This window comes from Peromyscus leucopus, chromosome 6 (genome assembly GCF_004664715.2).
Source record: "Peromyscus leucopus breed LL Stock chromosome 6, UCI_PerLeu_2.1, whole genome shotgun sequence".
In the NCBI taxonomy this organism is placed as follows: domain Eukaryota; kingdom Metazoa; phylum Chordata; class Mammalia; order Rodentia; family Cricetidae; genus Peromyscus; species Peromyscus leucopus.
The window spans coordinates 96056812-96072704 of NC_051068.1; the positions used below are offsets into that span (position 1 = coordinate 96056812).

At 45.4% G+C, this 15893-nt stretch overlaps 1 protein-coding gene across 4 annotated transcripts in view; it reads left to right on the top strand.

Annotated features, from left to right (window-relative positions):
- The window catches only part of Sec24d (SEC24 homolog D, COPII coat complex component), a 97954-nt gene that overhangs the window by 17936 nt on the left and 64125 nt on the right, over window positions 1-15893 (top strand). For 3 of the 4 annotated variants that reach the window (XM_028881470.2, XM_037207051.1, XM_037207052.1), the window contains exons 4-7: window positions 954-1102; window positions 4284-4544; window positions 4821-4954; window positions 9947-10058. In XM_028881470.2, coding sequence (XP_028737303.1) covers window positions 954-1102; window positions 4284-4544; window positions 4821-4954; window positions 9947-10058 — 656 coding nt within the window. The remainder of the gene's footprint in view (window positions 1-953; window positions 1103-4283; window positions 4545-4820; window positions 4955-9946; window positions 10059-15893) is intronic. The other variant, XM_028881469.2, reaches the window with a different exon arrangement.

Sequence of the window (15893 nt, forward strand, 5' to 3'; positions counted from 1 at the left end):
TTTATTTGCTTGTTTGTAGTGCTGAGGACTACATCCCTGGCCTTGAACAGGCTAGGAAAGTGTTCTTCCACTGAGCTACACCCTCTCCTTTCTTTAGTGCCCTTTTTCTTCCTTTTATGTGTCTGGGTGGTGGTTTTAGCCATGTGGGTGCTGGGAATCAGATTCGGGTCCTCTGCAAGAGCAATAAGTGCATTGAAGCACTGAGCCATCTCTCCAGCCCCTCAGACCCTGCAATCTGGGACACCTTAATTTTAATCACAATTGGAAGTTAGTAAGAAAAGATTCACAAGGACTCCCAGCTCCTTAGCTTCCTGTCATGTGTCACCAGGGGGGGACCACTGCTTGGGTGACGGCCATTGCTTAGATTCAAACAGTGACGGTGACACACAACAGACAAACACAGCTTCAAATTCCATCAAAGGTGAAAAGCGTGATGAAATTTATAAACGAAAAACACAAGAGCAAAGACCACCCTCTGCAAACATACTGCAGTGTTGGCCATCCTACACCATTTTGTAGGCTGTGCCTTGCTGACCTCAGAATGTAAGACAGGCCACATGTTGTTGAAAACCTGGGTCAGAGTGATCACAAACACACAACCACAAAACAAGTGTCCTTGCCTTTTGTTTCGTTCTGTTCTGTTGATCGAGTTTAGTGCATGTGAAGCGGCTACGCTGGGCTCACCTTTCCAGCTGATTTCCAAAGCTGGTCTTTGGGTTCATGTTAGAAACTTCTCTCTCCCTTGACATAGGAAACACGTGAGTGGAGATGTGGGGTCAAACTACATGGGTTATTTTGAGCTCGGATCAAGATTAAATATTTGATCCACAGTATCAGTCTTTTTTCTGACCCCATTCAGAAGGTATTTTTGTTTGTTTTAGAATATATTAACTATTTTGTGTGTTACTTGCTTAAGAAACTCTGTGATACTAACAATGCCTTTTGTCTCTTAGATTTCCAGGACCCCCACCTGTCAATAACGTGGCGCCCTCTTATGCATCCGGCCAGCCCCTGCCACAGTCATCTTACCCGGGTCCTGGGTCCACTTCCTCTGTCACCCAGCTGGGCAGCCAGTTCAGCTCCATGCAGATCAACAGCTATGGTAAATGTGCATGGCCACTGTTCATTCAGGGCCCCCATCCAGTGCTCTTTGTGGGGCGGGGGATGAACCCAGAACCCCAAACATGCTAGGCTACCACTGAACTATGCTCCACCCTCATCTTTTCTTCTTTTTTCAAAGATAGACCTAACTCTGGCATGATATATTAAAATGCTACCTGGTGCATTTTTATATAAACCGTTAATACTATGGCTGGTTTTCTCCTGAGCATATTGCTTCTATTTCAAGAAAACTGAAGAATCCTCAGAACATTCAGTGCTAGAACAATAAAAAACAAAAACGCTGACTTTACAAATAAGCATTAGACAGTGTAATTAATTGAGGAGCCGTGAGGGTAGTTTTAAAATTGTATTGTTTAATACAGGTCCTCTAAATTGAAAATGAAATAGGTATTGTTTTACAGTGAGTTTTAATTCCAGGTTTAGGTCATTGGAAGAATCAAATCTCAGATGCCACAAACCAGAAAACAGGAGAGATTAGGAATGGCCTCTCTAGTAGCAGCATGGCTACATGTTATACTTTAAGGTCGAGACTCCTGTGAGGGTCAAATGACCCTTTCACGAGAGTCACCTAAGATCATTTGCGTGTCAGCTGTTTACATTACATTTCATAACACTAGTAAAATCACACGTTTGAAGTAGTAACAAAGTAACTTTCTGGTTGAGAGTCATCACAATACGAGGAACTGTGTTAAGGGGTCTCAGCAATAGACAGGTTGAGACCCACGGCTCTGTGGTTGTCTTCCTACTGCTGTGATAAAACACCAGGACCAAGAACAACATCAGGAGGAAAGGGTGTATTTCAGCTTAGACCTCCAAGCAACTGTCCACCGCTGAGAGAAGTCAGGCCAGGAGCTCAGGGCAGGAACCTGGAGGCAGGAGCTGATGCAGAGGACCTTGGTTCTAGCATTTAGAGAAGATGCTGAGGCCGCCTGCTGCAACAGTGCTGTGTTTTCACAAATAGCCTCTCTTGGGCTCTCTTCAGAGACTGGCCCTGTCACATGGTGCCAAGCCTCAGCTTCTCTCCATGATCCCTTCAGTCCTGGGGCTTCTACTTCAGCAGAGGTTGTACCCTGACCAGTGGCCTCCCCTGGCCTCTCATTGTGCCGAGCTGCTCTCCATGACTCATTCATGCCTGCAAAAACACTACCACTTGGGAAACTCTTCCATATTGTCAAGTCTGGCTGCCAGCACAGGGTACAGCCTTGGTTTCTTCTGGCCCACAATCTCTGGGTGCTGATGCCTGTCTCTTCTTAATCACAGCCAATTCTCTGGCCCCAGCTGACCAGGATCCATTGTCTCAGCAAAGCAAATGTTTTACCCCAGTGGTTCTGGTTTCTTGTTAAACACAGCTGGTTTTTCAGCTCCAGCTGACACCATGGATTCTTCTTTGTTCATTTGTTTGTTTTGAGACAGGGTTTCTCTATGTAGTCCTGGCTGTCCTGGAACTCACTCTGTAGACCAGGCTGGCATCGGACTCAGAGATGTGTCTGCCTCTGCCTCTTGAGTGCTGGGAATAAAAGTGTGTGCCACCACTGCCCGACCAACACCATGGATTCTTTTTTATTTTCCTTTGAAACAGGCTTTCTCTGTGTAGCCCTGGCTGTCCTGAAAATCACTGTAGACCAGGCTGATCTTGAACTCACAGAGATCTGCCTGCCTCTGCCTCCCGAGTGCTGGGAGTAAAGGCGTGCTTCACCTCCACCCAGCATACTACAGATTCTTCACATGAAAATATCACAAAAATGGCCCTGGGAGAGTCTCCGCTTTCCTCTGAAACTTCACCAGTCAGGCCTCCACCTGCACTGCTCACACCATTACCTCCCAAGTCCCAACAGAACAGTCCACTGATCTCTGAGCACCCGAAGGTTTTCAACCCCAAGTTCAAATGCTATGACAGTCCTCTAAAGAGCACATGGTCAGGTCTGTCACAGCCACACCTTACGCCCTGGTACCAGCTTATGCCTTAGTTAGAGTTTCTATTGTTGTAATAAAACACCATGACCAAAAGCAACTTGGGGAGGAAAGAAAGAAGGTTTTCTTTGTTTTGTTTTGTGTTGGTCTTACAGCTTGTAGTCAGTCATTCAGGGAAGTCAGAGAAAGAACTCAAGGAAGACCCTAGACACAGGGGCTGGTGCAGAGGCCATGCAGGAGTGCTGTTTTACTGGCTTGCTCCTTGTGGTTTGCTCAGCCTCATTTCTTACAGAATCCAGGATCACCTACCTACCCCCCACAGTGAGGGGGGCCCTTCCACATCAATCGAGAAAATGCACCACAGGCCAGTCTGCTGGACGAATTTTCTCCGTTGAGAATCTCCTTTCTAAGAGAACTCTAGCCATGCCAAGCTGACATTAAACTAGCCAGCACACTCCCTTAGAAGGATTGATAAAAGTCACCCGGAATGCTTCTGATCTTTTTACCAGTTTCCAAATGGACGACTTAGGAAGCAACTACGTTTCACATAAACCTAGACCAGGAAACAATATGTGTTTCCAGTGGGGATGGAGAGCCTGTCAGTGGCCCCGAACTTCAACTTATTTCTGCCCACTTCTGAACTCAGTCAGTCAAGTCAAACGCAGAATGCAAATAATTTATTGGAGGTGTAAGCTATCTGAATAATGCTTGCTCTGTACAGGTTTTTCTTTTATATTATTTTCAAGGTTCTGTAGGAGATACAGATGTCTTAAGTTAGTTCAAGGGTCATGTAAAGTTAATGAACTGGAGATAAAATTTGTGCTGTTAAGAAGTCTCTCACTGGGGACTGGAGAGATGGCTCAGGGGTTAGGGGCCCTTCCTGCGCTTGCAGTGGACCCAGGTTCAGCTCTCAGCACCCACGTGGCTGCTCATAACTGCCTGTAATTGTAGCTCTTTCTGGCTTCCATGTGCACATGCCCACACACAAATACAAAACCTTTTTCTAAAAGAAATTTCTTACCCAAACTAGAGGTGTTGCTTTTATAATCTTCTAACTTTTTTATCTGTAAAAAATGCCCCCAAGTAATGTTTTTTATTACGTTCTGAGGGAAGATTTTAATTTGTGGCCATAATATATACATAAATATATAATTCATAAGTGCATGGGAAACAAGTGTCTCTGTCATGCTCTCTGTAGGCCTCAGAGCTGAGAAATGTGGCACTGAGGCATGGTCTTCTCTCTTCCACAGGTGTGGGCATGACTCCCCAGAGCCAGTCAGCAGGCTCCTTCCAGGGGCCTCCACAACCTCCACAGCCATCTATTTTGCAGCCAGGATCTCAGGTTCTACCACCACCTCCCACCACCCTGAATGGCCCTGGTGCCTCTCCTATGGCTCCACCAACCCACAGGCAGGATGGACTTCCTGGACCTAATCCTCTGAATGCCCAGTACCACCAGCCCCCACCTCCAGCAGGCCAGAGCCTGGGTGCTGGCTACCCTGCACAACCAGGTAAGGTGGGCAGGGTGAGACCAAGGCGTGGGTCCCCTAGGGGTGTCCAGAGCTGGAAATCAGGTAGGTTTCTGGGTCGACTGTGAAGCGACAGTAGCCTCTGGCTAGTGTCAGGAGAGCAGGTTAAAGAGGAGGTGTGGGAACTCACTTTTAATTTCCTGCTGTATTCAGCAAGGTGGACCTGGTGGCATGCTTGAGTCAGCGGTGTGATGTGGTCAGTGAGTCTTACACCTGGGTTCGGAGATTGACATTTTTTTCTTTTCTTTCTTTTTCAAGCAGCCAACTATGGACCACAGATGGGAGGTTCACAGCTGTCTTACCCAGGAGGCTTCCCTGGAGGGCCTGCACAGATGGCTGGACCACCACCACAGGTCCAGAGGAAGCTGGATCCCGACTCCATCCCCAGCCCTGTAAGTGGTCCTCTCCCCCCCCCCCCAGAAGCTCTTCTGTTAGCCCTGAGTCCTCCAGGGCCTGAGGAAGACCTGGGACACTGGCCACACGAGGGGGCTTCTGTTCTCACCTGGACCTGTGGCGGAGGCATACTCAGGTTCACAGCAGACTGAGGGCTTGGAGGGAGGGCGCCGCCTTCTGATCAGGGAAAGTGTCCCCTTGCAAAGGGGACAGATACAGAGAGGGGTGAAGCATTTGGCTATTTTTATATTTCTACTAACTTGAAATTTGTGATAAAGTATCCAGTGTTTATAACAAACTTCATGATACATTAAGGATTCAACTTCATCAGCTCTCAGTACTTTAGTTGTTAGGACTTAACTTTTCTTCTGGCTTGAATGTGAAAGATCCTCACAGATGCTTTCTTCCTGGTCAGCTGCTGTCTTGGAAGGCTCTGAAGGTTTAGGAGATAGGATCTACCTAGAGGAAGTCAGTCTTTGGGGCTCTCTTGTTCCTGGCCTGCGGTGGTCTGAAAGAAAAGTTCCCCTGTAGGATTATGTGTTTGACTACCTGGGCTCCAGCTGGTGGCACCGTCTGGGGAGGCTTAGAAGGTGTGGCTTACCAGAGGAAGTGGGTCCCAGAAGGTGGCCTTTTCGAGCTTCAGATCCTTTTCCTAAGTTTGCTGTCTCTGCACCGTGCTCCTGGTTCAAGATGTGAGCTTTCAGCTTCCTGGTCCTGCCACCATGCTGGCCACATTCCGCCCCGATTTTCCTAGTGTTTTGGAATCTAACCCTCTAGAACCATAAACCAGAAAAAAACCCAAGTTCTGTCAGTTGCTTTGGACGTGATAGCCACAGAAAAGGAATTAATACATGACCCTTTTCCATTGTGCCCTCTGCTCGTGAGGTGTGTGAACACAAACACACTAACAACACATACATGCTACGTGCTCCTCCACCATGAGGTTCTGCCCAACCCCGTGGGGCCCAGCGGCCATGGACTGAGTCCTCTGAAACAGCCGGAATAAATCTTTCTTCCTTTAAGTTTATGCCAGTGACAAAATATCTTTAACTAAAAAAAAATTATTTGATTGTTTGGGTTGAAAGATGTGTTTCTACTGAGCTTATTTTGAATGTCTGCGCGATTCCAGATAGCCTCCCCCGAATCTCACCAGGTCTAGTCCTGTTCCGGTCACGGGCACCTTTAATATCCTTGCGGATGAACTTCCCGGTTTCCTGGCCTCCCAGTTTTCCATCTTCCCTGAGTTGTCTAGGTCTTACCACAGTCATCAGTGAATACTGTCGACTTCCGGGAGTACAGTTGGAAGCGTTGTTTCCATCCACGGCTTCCTGCCTTTGGAGCTCATTCCCTTCGAGACGGCACCCACCATCCTCTCCACCAGGACTTCCCCACCCAGCACTGTTCTTCAGCTTACATCCTCCGGCTCTTAACCTCGTGTCTCCATTTGCAGGGGGATTGTGTGTACCTTCATGTTTATGCCTTTGTATGTGTGTGTGTTAGATGCCTGTGTGTGTTTGTGAATGTGCATGTCTCTGTGTGCATGTATGTGTGTGTTGTATGCAGGTGTTTGTGTAGGTTTATCTTTGTGTGTGCATGTGTTTGTACATGTGTGTGTTCATGTTGAGTATGTATGTGAGTTAGTGTTTTTGCAGGCCTATGTGTATTATGTATGTGTGTGTGTGTGTCTGTGTGTATACATGTATTTGGGTGTGCATGAATGTGACTGTGTGTGTTTGTATATACTGTGTGCTTGTGTTTGTGACTTTGTGTGTATAGGGGATCATGTGCATATATATGTATGTGTGAATATGTATGATGTTTATATATGTGTATTTGTGTGTGTATATGTATTCAAATATGGATGTGTGTATGTTTGTGTGTGTGTTTGTGTATATGTGTATGAGTGTCTATGTGTGTAGTATGTGCATATATGTATATGTGTGATATGTTTGTAGGCTTGTGTGTGTGTGTGTGTGTGTATGTATGTTTGTATGTGTGTGGGTGTGGGTTTTTGTTACGGCCTGACACCCTTGTCCCAGTGTTAGAGTTCCCCGAGACTTAACTTTTGGAATGACCTTTTCTTCATGGACATTTGGTCTCTAGGTCAACCTTATTCAGAGTACACCCCCAAGAACATGCAGCTGACCTCAGCTGAGAGCGTTAGGAATTCTTGTTCTAGGCCCTCCGTTGAGACTGTCAGTCACTCCTGATCAGCTCCCCTCTGCCCTTGACCTGGCCTCCTGCCCTACACCCCTGCTTTAGTTAAGCCAGCTCTTCAGACATGCCTTGTGTGCCTCCACCTGACTGCTGACATCTCCGCTGCCTGTGTATGCCCCTCTCCTAGGCATATGCGAGGCCCAACTCATGCTCTTTTTTTTTCCATGTCTTTACTGCCCATCTATGTCACTGCTTGTCCACGACATCTAACTGCCTGGCAGAGGGCACATGATTTGTATGGTGATTTATTGGCCAGCATTCTTCCAGACTCAAGCATCTGCTCCATGGGGCCAGGGTCTAGTTTGTTCACTGCTCTCTCGAGCGTCTAAACAGAGCCTGCTGCTCAGTATGCCGAGTGAAGGGGTGAATGAACGTTGATGAGAAGCAACAGCAGATGCCACGATTCATCATGAACCTCGAAAGTGTGTGTGTGTGCAAATCGGCCTCATGTTGCTTATCTTGAAGTAATGACGTAGTGATGCCAGATGGAGCCTGTTTGTTTTCCTCGGACCAAAACGATGTGTTTTTCTAATGAAATAAACTCTTTCTTTTGAAAGGAAAGATTCCCTACTCTATACACTGTGTGTGTGTGAGGTACTGAATCCAGCTCTTTGACTGGTGGTTTTAGCCACATTGGAAGCATCATTGCCAAAGCTCTTCCTCACCCTCTTCTGCCTCCTGAAGAGGGCTGTTCCTTCCACCACCCACAAGTCAAACAGTTCTGCCCTGAGCATCCCTGCTTGAGGGCCCAGGCATCTTCCCTCGCTCCTCCTCCTTGTGCATCTCTCTCAAGAGCAGCGCTTCCTCTGTGTGCTTTCCTGATGATGTCGTGCGAGTCCGCAACATTTGTGGAGATGATTCTGGCGGCACATCTGAAGGAGAAAGAGACCCGCATCTTCTGGGCAAGCTCTGACATCGTCCCATGTCACTGTGCAAGCTCTCGGCTCACAGGTCCAGGTCCCCGCCAGTCACTGTTAGGGTTCTGCTTACTGTTTCATTTCTGATGCTGTTTCTCAGGAGTGTGCATTTGGAGTAAATCAAAAGCTATTTTTAATAATGGCTAGAACTGCTTGGTATGTCTTCCTCTTTTCTGTGTCTTGTTCTGACAAGAAGTGGATTTAACTAATAGTGACAAATTATGACATTGTTTCTTTGGGGATAGGGCTTTGAGAATTGTAAATGGATAATCTGAAATAAGATTTTCTGGAAATATGGGCTACTGATTGGCGACTGTGTAGGTTCAGTGTATTAGGCACATGATGATAGTGTTCACCTTAGACTTTGTTGGTTGGAATGATTATGCTAAATGTTAGCATTTAATAATGGAAAAGCGACTCTTCTTTTGAGTAACCTGATTAGCTTTGTGGTTGAATGCAGAGTATAATCACAGTGCTTGGATGTTTCCGTGCTCTTCTCCATGGTAGCATCTTGTCTGTGTCTTGCTGTGGTCGTCATGTTTGGAACACATCCTGTATCTTTGTGTTTGTAAGTACTCAAACTCGGAGGAAGCCAGAAGGCAGCCAGATACAGGTTTAAATTGAGGCGAGGTCGGTTGCCAACATTCTTGGAAGCCGTGACATCAGCACCATCTGTACTGGGTGAGACCGAAGCAGAAGAGAACGCTTCGGAGAGGGTTCAAAGCCCGGCTGCTTCCTTCCCGTCACTGTCTTCTTAGGCTTGTCTTTGGTTTTGTCTTCTGCTTGCTGTTTCTTTATCACCACCCCCTTTTCTATAGACAGTGAAGGCCCAGAGTGGAAGAGGAGGAAGTAGAGGAGACGGTCCCTAGACTACTTCTTGTTCCCTAACTTCATTCTACTCAGTTTTGCTCACAATTTTTAACACAAGACAGTTATCACAAAAAGGAAAGAAATTCAAAACTCTTGAACAAGTCTTCATCAGCAAATATTGTTAGTGGAAAATACGTTTCTGAGTTAGATGGCAACATTTGGAGACCTTTGCTCCTGATGATTTCTAAACAATAGACACCAAGGTACCTTATACTCTTTGTAGGGAACGCTTAAAAGGCAAACTGAGGAAGAAGACGGATCTGAGTAGAAGGTAGGCAGCTTTAGCCCAGATACTGTACACCGTCTCTTCTGCATTTAATGATTTTAGAGTTTTCTTCTGATTACAAAAGTATTTTCATTAAAAAAGGGTTTCTTTTTTCTAAAGTATTTTTCAAATGATCATCTATGGCTATAAAATAAGATAAAATATAATAAATAAAAATAAGGATCTCTGAAAGGTCAGAGTCTGAGCTAAGAGTATTACGGAATAGTTTGAAAATTTGACAAATATAGGTATGAAACTGTGAAAGTAAACAAAGATGAAAACTGAAGGTGTGGTGGATTGATTTGTCTGAGAAGAAATGAAAGGAGTTTTAAAAGATGCCCCTCTCGGGCTGGAGAGATGGCTCAGAGGTTAAGAGCACCGACTGCTCTTCCAGAGGTCCTGAGTTCAATTCCCAGCACCCACATGGCAGCTCACAACTGTCTGTGACACCAGTTCCAGGGGACCTAAAAAAAAACCCATGGCAAAACACTAATGCACATAAAATTAAAAAAAAAAAAAAAGAAAAGAAAAGAAAAACAAAAGATGCCCCTCTCGTTTCCCTGTTTCTCCTTCCCCTTCTCTCTTTACCTCCAATGCCCCCCTTTCCTCTTTCTCTGGAGAGGGAGGATAGAGGGGTATGGGGGAACAGGAGCAAGCCACTGTCCCCTTAACTGAGTGTCACGTAACCTAGTTTAATTCACGCTTGACATCTTGTTTGTCAGATTCAAGTGATCGAGAATGACAGGGCCACCAGAGGCGGACAAGTCTACACTACCAACACCAGAGGCCAGGTGCCTCCCCTGGTCACCACGGACTGCGTGATTCAAGACCAAGGTATTGATTTTCAGTGACTTTTTAACATTTATTTATTTATTTATTTATTTATTTATTTATTTATTTATTTATTTATTTATTGGTTTTACAATTTCTCACTGGTTTAAAAACAAATACCCTGATTCTATTCATCAACACTATTATTGATGTGCAACCTCATTATAGCTGAGAATAGACCAATTCCCTATTCGTCGCTCAAGAACACAAAGGTTGCCGCCAACAGTTACATTCTCTGATGTAGTAGTTCAGAGAACTTCGAGTGATATAGAATACAATGTATCTGTTGAAGAAAATTTCCAATTTTGATTCATAGTCTAAGGTAATCCATCCCCTACGTGGGCTGGATTTGTGCCCCATGCTGGGCATTGTGAGCAGAACAGTAGCTAAGCTCTGTCAGTCAGCTCACCTGCTGTCGCCTGAGGAGACTGTTTCATCAGGTCTCTTAACATTCTGGTTCTTGGCTCCCCACCTTTACACCAGGATAAGGGGGAAATGAGCTCCATGCCTGCTCTCATTTTAATCTGCCTCTCAAGCCCCACGCACATTATTTTCCTGTTGTCCCTGGCAAGTCAAATGTGATCCATCGGGCTCAGAGCTGCAGGTCTGTGGTAGAGCTGTGCCCGGTGTACCTGAGGCCCTGGGTTTGATCCTCAGCACCAAAATCAAAACAAGAGTGGCTTGGTGAAGTTAGAATATACCATTTTAGTGGCATATACTCTACATACTCTATCCTGGAAGTATGCCGTCATCCCTTTACCTCAGAGTGGTCGAGCCGTCCGGAGCCCAGTCATCTCCTCATATTATCACATTAATATTAAACTGAGTCATTTCATTTACGGTTCTAGACTGACTTCCTTTGCTCCTCGTGACTTACACAGTCATCAGAAGTGTGTAGTGACTTCATGTTTGCACAGTGTGATGATGTGCCATGTGATAGTCTTTTCTCCTCTTGTGGGTATACAGGTGCGACAGTTTCACTCCAGACTCTTAGTTCTGCATGAGCACTTTTTTCTTTACATGCATTGGTTTTATTCAGTACTTTAAGTATGGAGGTATTGGAGCTCTTTCAGACCTCATCAGGGTCTCCGTCTGGATTGCTGGGCCAAGTGGTCACACTGGTCTGGCAGCAGCATCAGGTACAGGTGGCCATACACCCTTTTCTTGATGAGCCTTCCTCATTTCAGAGCTGGGGCCGTGGATTCTCCGTTTTTAATCCTTCCTCAGTCTTCTTTAAGTGGTCTCTCTCTCTCTCTCTCTCTCTCTCTCTCTCTCTCTCTCTCTCTCTCTCTCCTTTGTGTGCAGGTGCATGGATGTACATGCATATGTATGTGTATGTTTACATGCATGTGTATGTGTATATATATGTCGCAGGGTCCTGGGTTTAGTTAGTCCTTGTTCACATTTCCTTTGGCCATGGTTATTGCTGTAGTGATTCAGCCTACTTCTATGTACCATCTCTGTTCAGAGCTCCTAAAGGTACACAGCCAGTCTGGACTCCAACTCCCATCCAACCATGTACTCAGATTTGTTCCGTGACTAACTGCCTAATACATTTCCCAAACTGGACATGTTATAACCCAATTCTTATCTCTCCTCATACGCCCCTTAAAAAAAATGGGTTCCTTCCCTATTCTTTTCAGCCTTTCAGTTTTCAGTGAAGGCAATTTTAAATTAGTCTTGTTCCTCAAACTCTCACATCTGTTTACCACACACATCATTCCTGCAAACATTTATGCCACTGTATCGACATGTGTCCAGAATCTTTCTATCACTCTGTCGCTATGGAACTGGTCTGAGCTGCACCTGCTGCTCACGTGGCCCCTGCAGCAGCCTCCTGAGCCTCCCTGGCTCTGCCCCTCCTATTACAGCCATTCTCCACATCATAGCCAGTGAGACCAGGTCAGGTCATGATGCCCCTCTACCCAAACCCAGCAGTGATGCTCCACTTCATTTGTAAAACCTTGAGGGCTTACTGAGCTTTGAGAGTCTACAGGATCTGACCCTGTACCTCCTCTGAGCTCAGCCTCAGCTTCTGGGTCCCAAGAAGACTCCAATCTAAACAGCTTCTGTTCTTCCTCTGCTAGGCTTCCTGTGTAAGTCCACCTGAGTGAACTCCTTGTCTCCGTTGAGTCTTTGTTCGAGTGTTATCTTTTTATTGAGGCTGACCCTGCAAGTATTTAAAATTTCCATCAGCCTCTTATTCTCTGGGACTCCTTAAGCAAAGAGGCATCTTTCCCCCAGCAGTTATCACGTTCTAATGTCCTAGATAGTGGACTCATGCTTTTTGTTTCTGTTATCCATGACCCGTTCAAAAACATGGATAGTCCACAGAAAAACTTAGGACAGTGCCTAAAATGAAGTGGATCATCAGTAAACATCATTTGATCATATTCTCTGGTCCTACTAGATTATAATTCTAATTATATGCATAATTCTAATACTTTAGATCAGAGCTTGGATGATAGTTAAGGCTTGTAACACTAGTTCCCCGGGAGGATGGGGCAAGAGGATTTCAAGTTCAAGGCTTGTCTGGTCTACAGTAAATTCAAGACCAAGCTGGGCAATTTAGTAATACTGTGTCAAACTGAAAAGGATAGGGGTGTATGTAACTCATCCATAGAATGCTTGTCTAGCATGTGGGACCCTAGGTTCTATCCCTAGGACCAGTGAAAAAAAAAACTATAAACCTAGGACAGTGCCTAAAATGTAGTGGGCAGTCAATAAATGTTTTGTTTTTATTAACCGTCTGATGTATTTTGATCACCTTCACCCCCTTCTCTTCTCAGCTCTATCCCCACCTCTGCAACGCCTCCCAAATTCCTGTCCTTAAAGAAAAAAGCAATGACCTGGTCCAGCTTGTGCTGCCATAATGGGTATAGGGTCATCCACTAGAGTGTGATAGACCTGCCAGAGGCCACACCCTTAAAGAAAAACTGACTCTTCCTTCCCAACAAGCCATTAAGGGTGGGGGCTTGAGAATCCCTTTGCTCTCCGTGATAGAATGTTGAGTGGGTTGATCTTGTGCAGGTCACAGGCAGACAGCCAACACTATTGTGAGTCCATGAATGTTGTAGTCATCAATGCACAAGTCCGGGTTCACTTAGATCCTCCCAACCAAATTTGACTCTTACAATACTTCTGCTCCCCCTTCTGCAATATCCCCGAGCCTTGGGCTGGGGCACAGGTGTGATACAGTTGTGCTGTGTGTGGCTGAGCAATCAATCACCTACTCTCTGCGCTTTGAGCAGTTGTGAGTCTCTACATTAACCGCCATTTGTTGCACAAAGAAACTTCTCTGATGAGGTCTGAGAGCTGCACTAATTTAGGGGTATAAAGATATAAATTTAGAGGGCAGACTGATACTCTGTCCATTTAGCAAAATAATAGTAATAGGCTCAACCTTGGGACCTGTGAGATCCCTAATCATGGCTTCTGGACCCAATTTACATTATCAGGCTTGCATTTCCTCCTGTGAATAAGGCCTTGAATCCAAGAAGGTGGTTGGTGCCCCATAACATTCATGCCACTGTTGCATCAGTAAGCATATCTTGCCATGCCATTTGTTACAGTAGCTCAATGGACCCACAGCTGGGTAAGACTGTTGATAACTTTCCCCCTCAGCGGCCTAAAGAGTACTTCCTGCTACTATGAAAACTAGCCAGTAGGTGGGAAGCTTCCTGGTTAGTACCAACTCGCTTTCTCCATATCCCAAGGAAAACATGTGGTGTCTTCAATAGTAGGATCTTATCATCAAGTTCTGGTCGGAACCAAGGGCAATGAGAATAGGCACTGGGCTTTTCACTTGACAACCTATGGCTTTGGGGAAGAAAATCATTGTCTGTGTAGGGTAACTCCAATTAAATTCTTTTATGTGAAAAAGTATATATGAAGCTTATAAAATAGGAGCTTTCCATCTGCCTTTCCCAAACACCCTTAGCGTTAATTTCCTCTGCCTAGCCCTCTGCCTGCTTAAACTTCCATCCCCACCATCTCCCTGTTCTTTTTTGCTTCACCTGTGCTCTGCTGTCCCCTCTCCCTTGAGGTCTTTCTTCTCCGTCCTAGTTCGCTTGCTATTGCTGTGATAAGGACCATGACCAAAGCCCACTTGGGAATAAAAGGGTGTATTTGGCTTATACTTCCATAGCACAGTCTGTCATTGAGGGGACCCAAAGCAGGAACTCAAGCAGAGACTGTGGAGGAGCTGGCTTTCTCCTCATGCTTGCTCAGCCTGCTTTGATACAGCCACTCAGGACCACCTGCCCAGAGATGGCACTGCGCCCGGTGACCCAGAGATGGCACTGTGCCCCGTGACCTGGTCCTTGCCCTGCAGCCTTGCCTATAGGCAATCTGATGGAAGCATTTTCTCAATTGAGGCCCTTCTTCCCAGGTGACTCTAATTTGAATCAAACTGAACAACACCACCAACAACAAAATAACCAGGGCATTCTCTCTCCCCACCGGTGGTACCTTCCTAGTTCCCCGTGTTCTAAAAGGTACCCCAAGTTAAGCAAACAATCTGAAGATTCAACACTAGGAGCCATATGTGAGTGAGAACGTGTGATGGTTTTTTTTTCTTGGATCTGGGTTACCCCACTCAGTATGTTTCCCAGTTACATCCATTTATCTGTAAGTTTCATGATTTAATTTTTTTATGGCTGAATGAAATTGTGCTGTGTATAGGTATCACATTTCCACTGTCCGTTCATCAGTTGATGGACATTTAAGCTGTTTCTGTCTTCTGGCTGTTGTGAATAGAGCAGCTATGAACGTGGATCATGCATCTCTGCAATAGGGAACAGTCATCTGGGTATACACCCAGGAGTGGGATAGCTGGGTCAAGGAATGGCCACACTGATCCATAGTAGCTGTGCCAACGTGAACTCTTGCCATCAGTGCCAGGGGGTTCGCCATTCCCCGTATCCTCAGAATTTGTGGTTGTGTTTTCTTGATCTTAGCCATTCTGACTGAATTAAGATGAAGCCTCAAAGTAGTTTTAATTTGCATTTTCCTGATGGCCGAGGATGGTGAATACTTGTAAAAATACTTCTCAGCCATTTGTGTTTCTTCTGCTGAGAAATCTCTATTCAATTCCTTAGCCCACTTTTTAATTTGGTGGGTTGTTTTCTCGGTGTTTAGTTTTTTGAGTTCTTGTCTGTTATAGATGCTAATCCTCTGTCAGATGTGTAGCTGGCAAAGTTTTTTCCCCTTCTGTAGGCTGCTTCCTCTTCAGTTGACTAGCAGTTTCCTTTGCTCCACAGAACTTTTTGATTCCATGAAGGTGGACTTGTTGGTCACTGGTCCTATTCCCTGGGTGACTGGCGTTCTATTCAGAAAGTCCTCACCTGAGCCTAAGTCCTGATGTGTCCTCCCTGCTCTTCCTCACCTGAGCCTAAGTCCTGAAGTGTACTCATTCTTTATTCTGGAAGTTCTAGAGTTTTGGGTCCAATGTGGAGATCTTTGATCCATTAGAAACTGATTTGTATTCAGGTGAAAAAGTGAGATCCTTCTACATGTAGATATTCAGTTTGCCGGCACAGTTTGTTAATGATGATATGTTTTTGTTCAGTTCCTAGCACCCATGTCAGGCAGTTCACAGCAGCCTGTAACTCTGGCTCCTGGAGATCTAGTGCCTTCTTCTAGCCTCCGTAGACACCTGCACACAAGTGCTTACCCAACCTCTTACCCCTCCTTAATCAGACAGACACTACCATAAATCAAACTAAAAATACCTGTTAATTTAAAAAATGACGGTGAGCCTAAACTGTATTCTTTCACGCCTTCGTGTCTCTTTGTTTTGTATCTTCCATTACCTCTAAACCCCCTCAAGTCTGTATT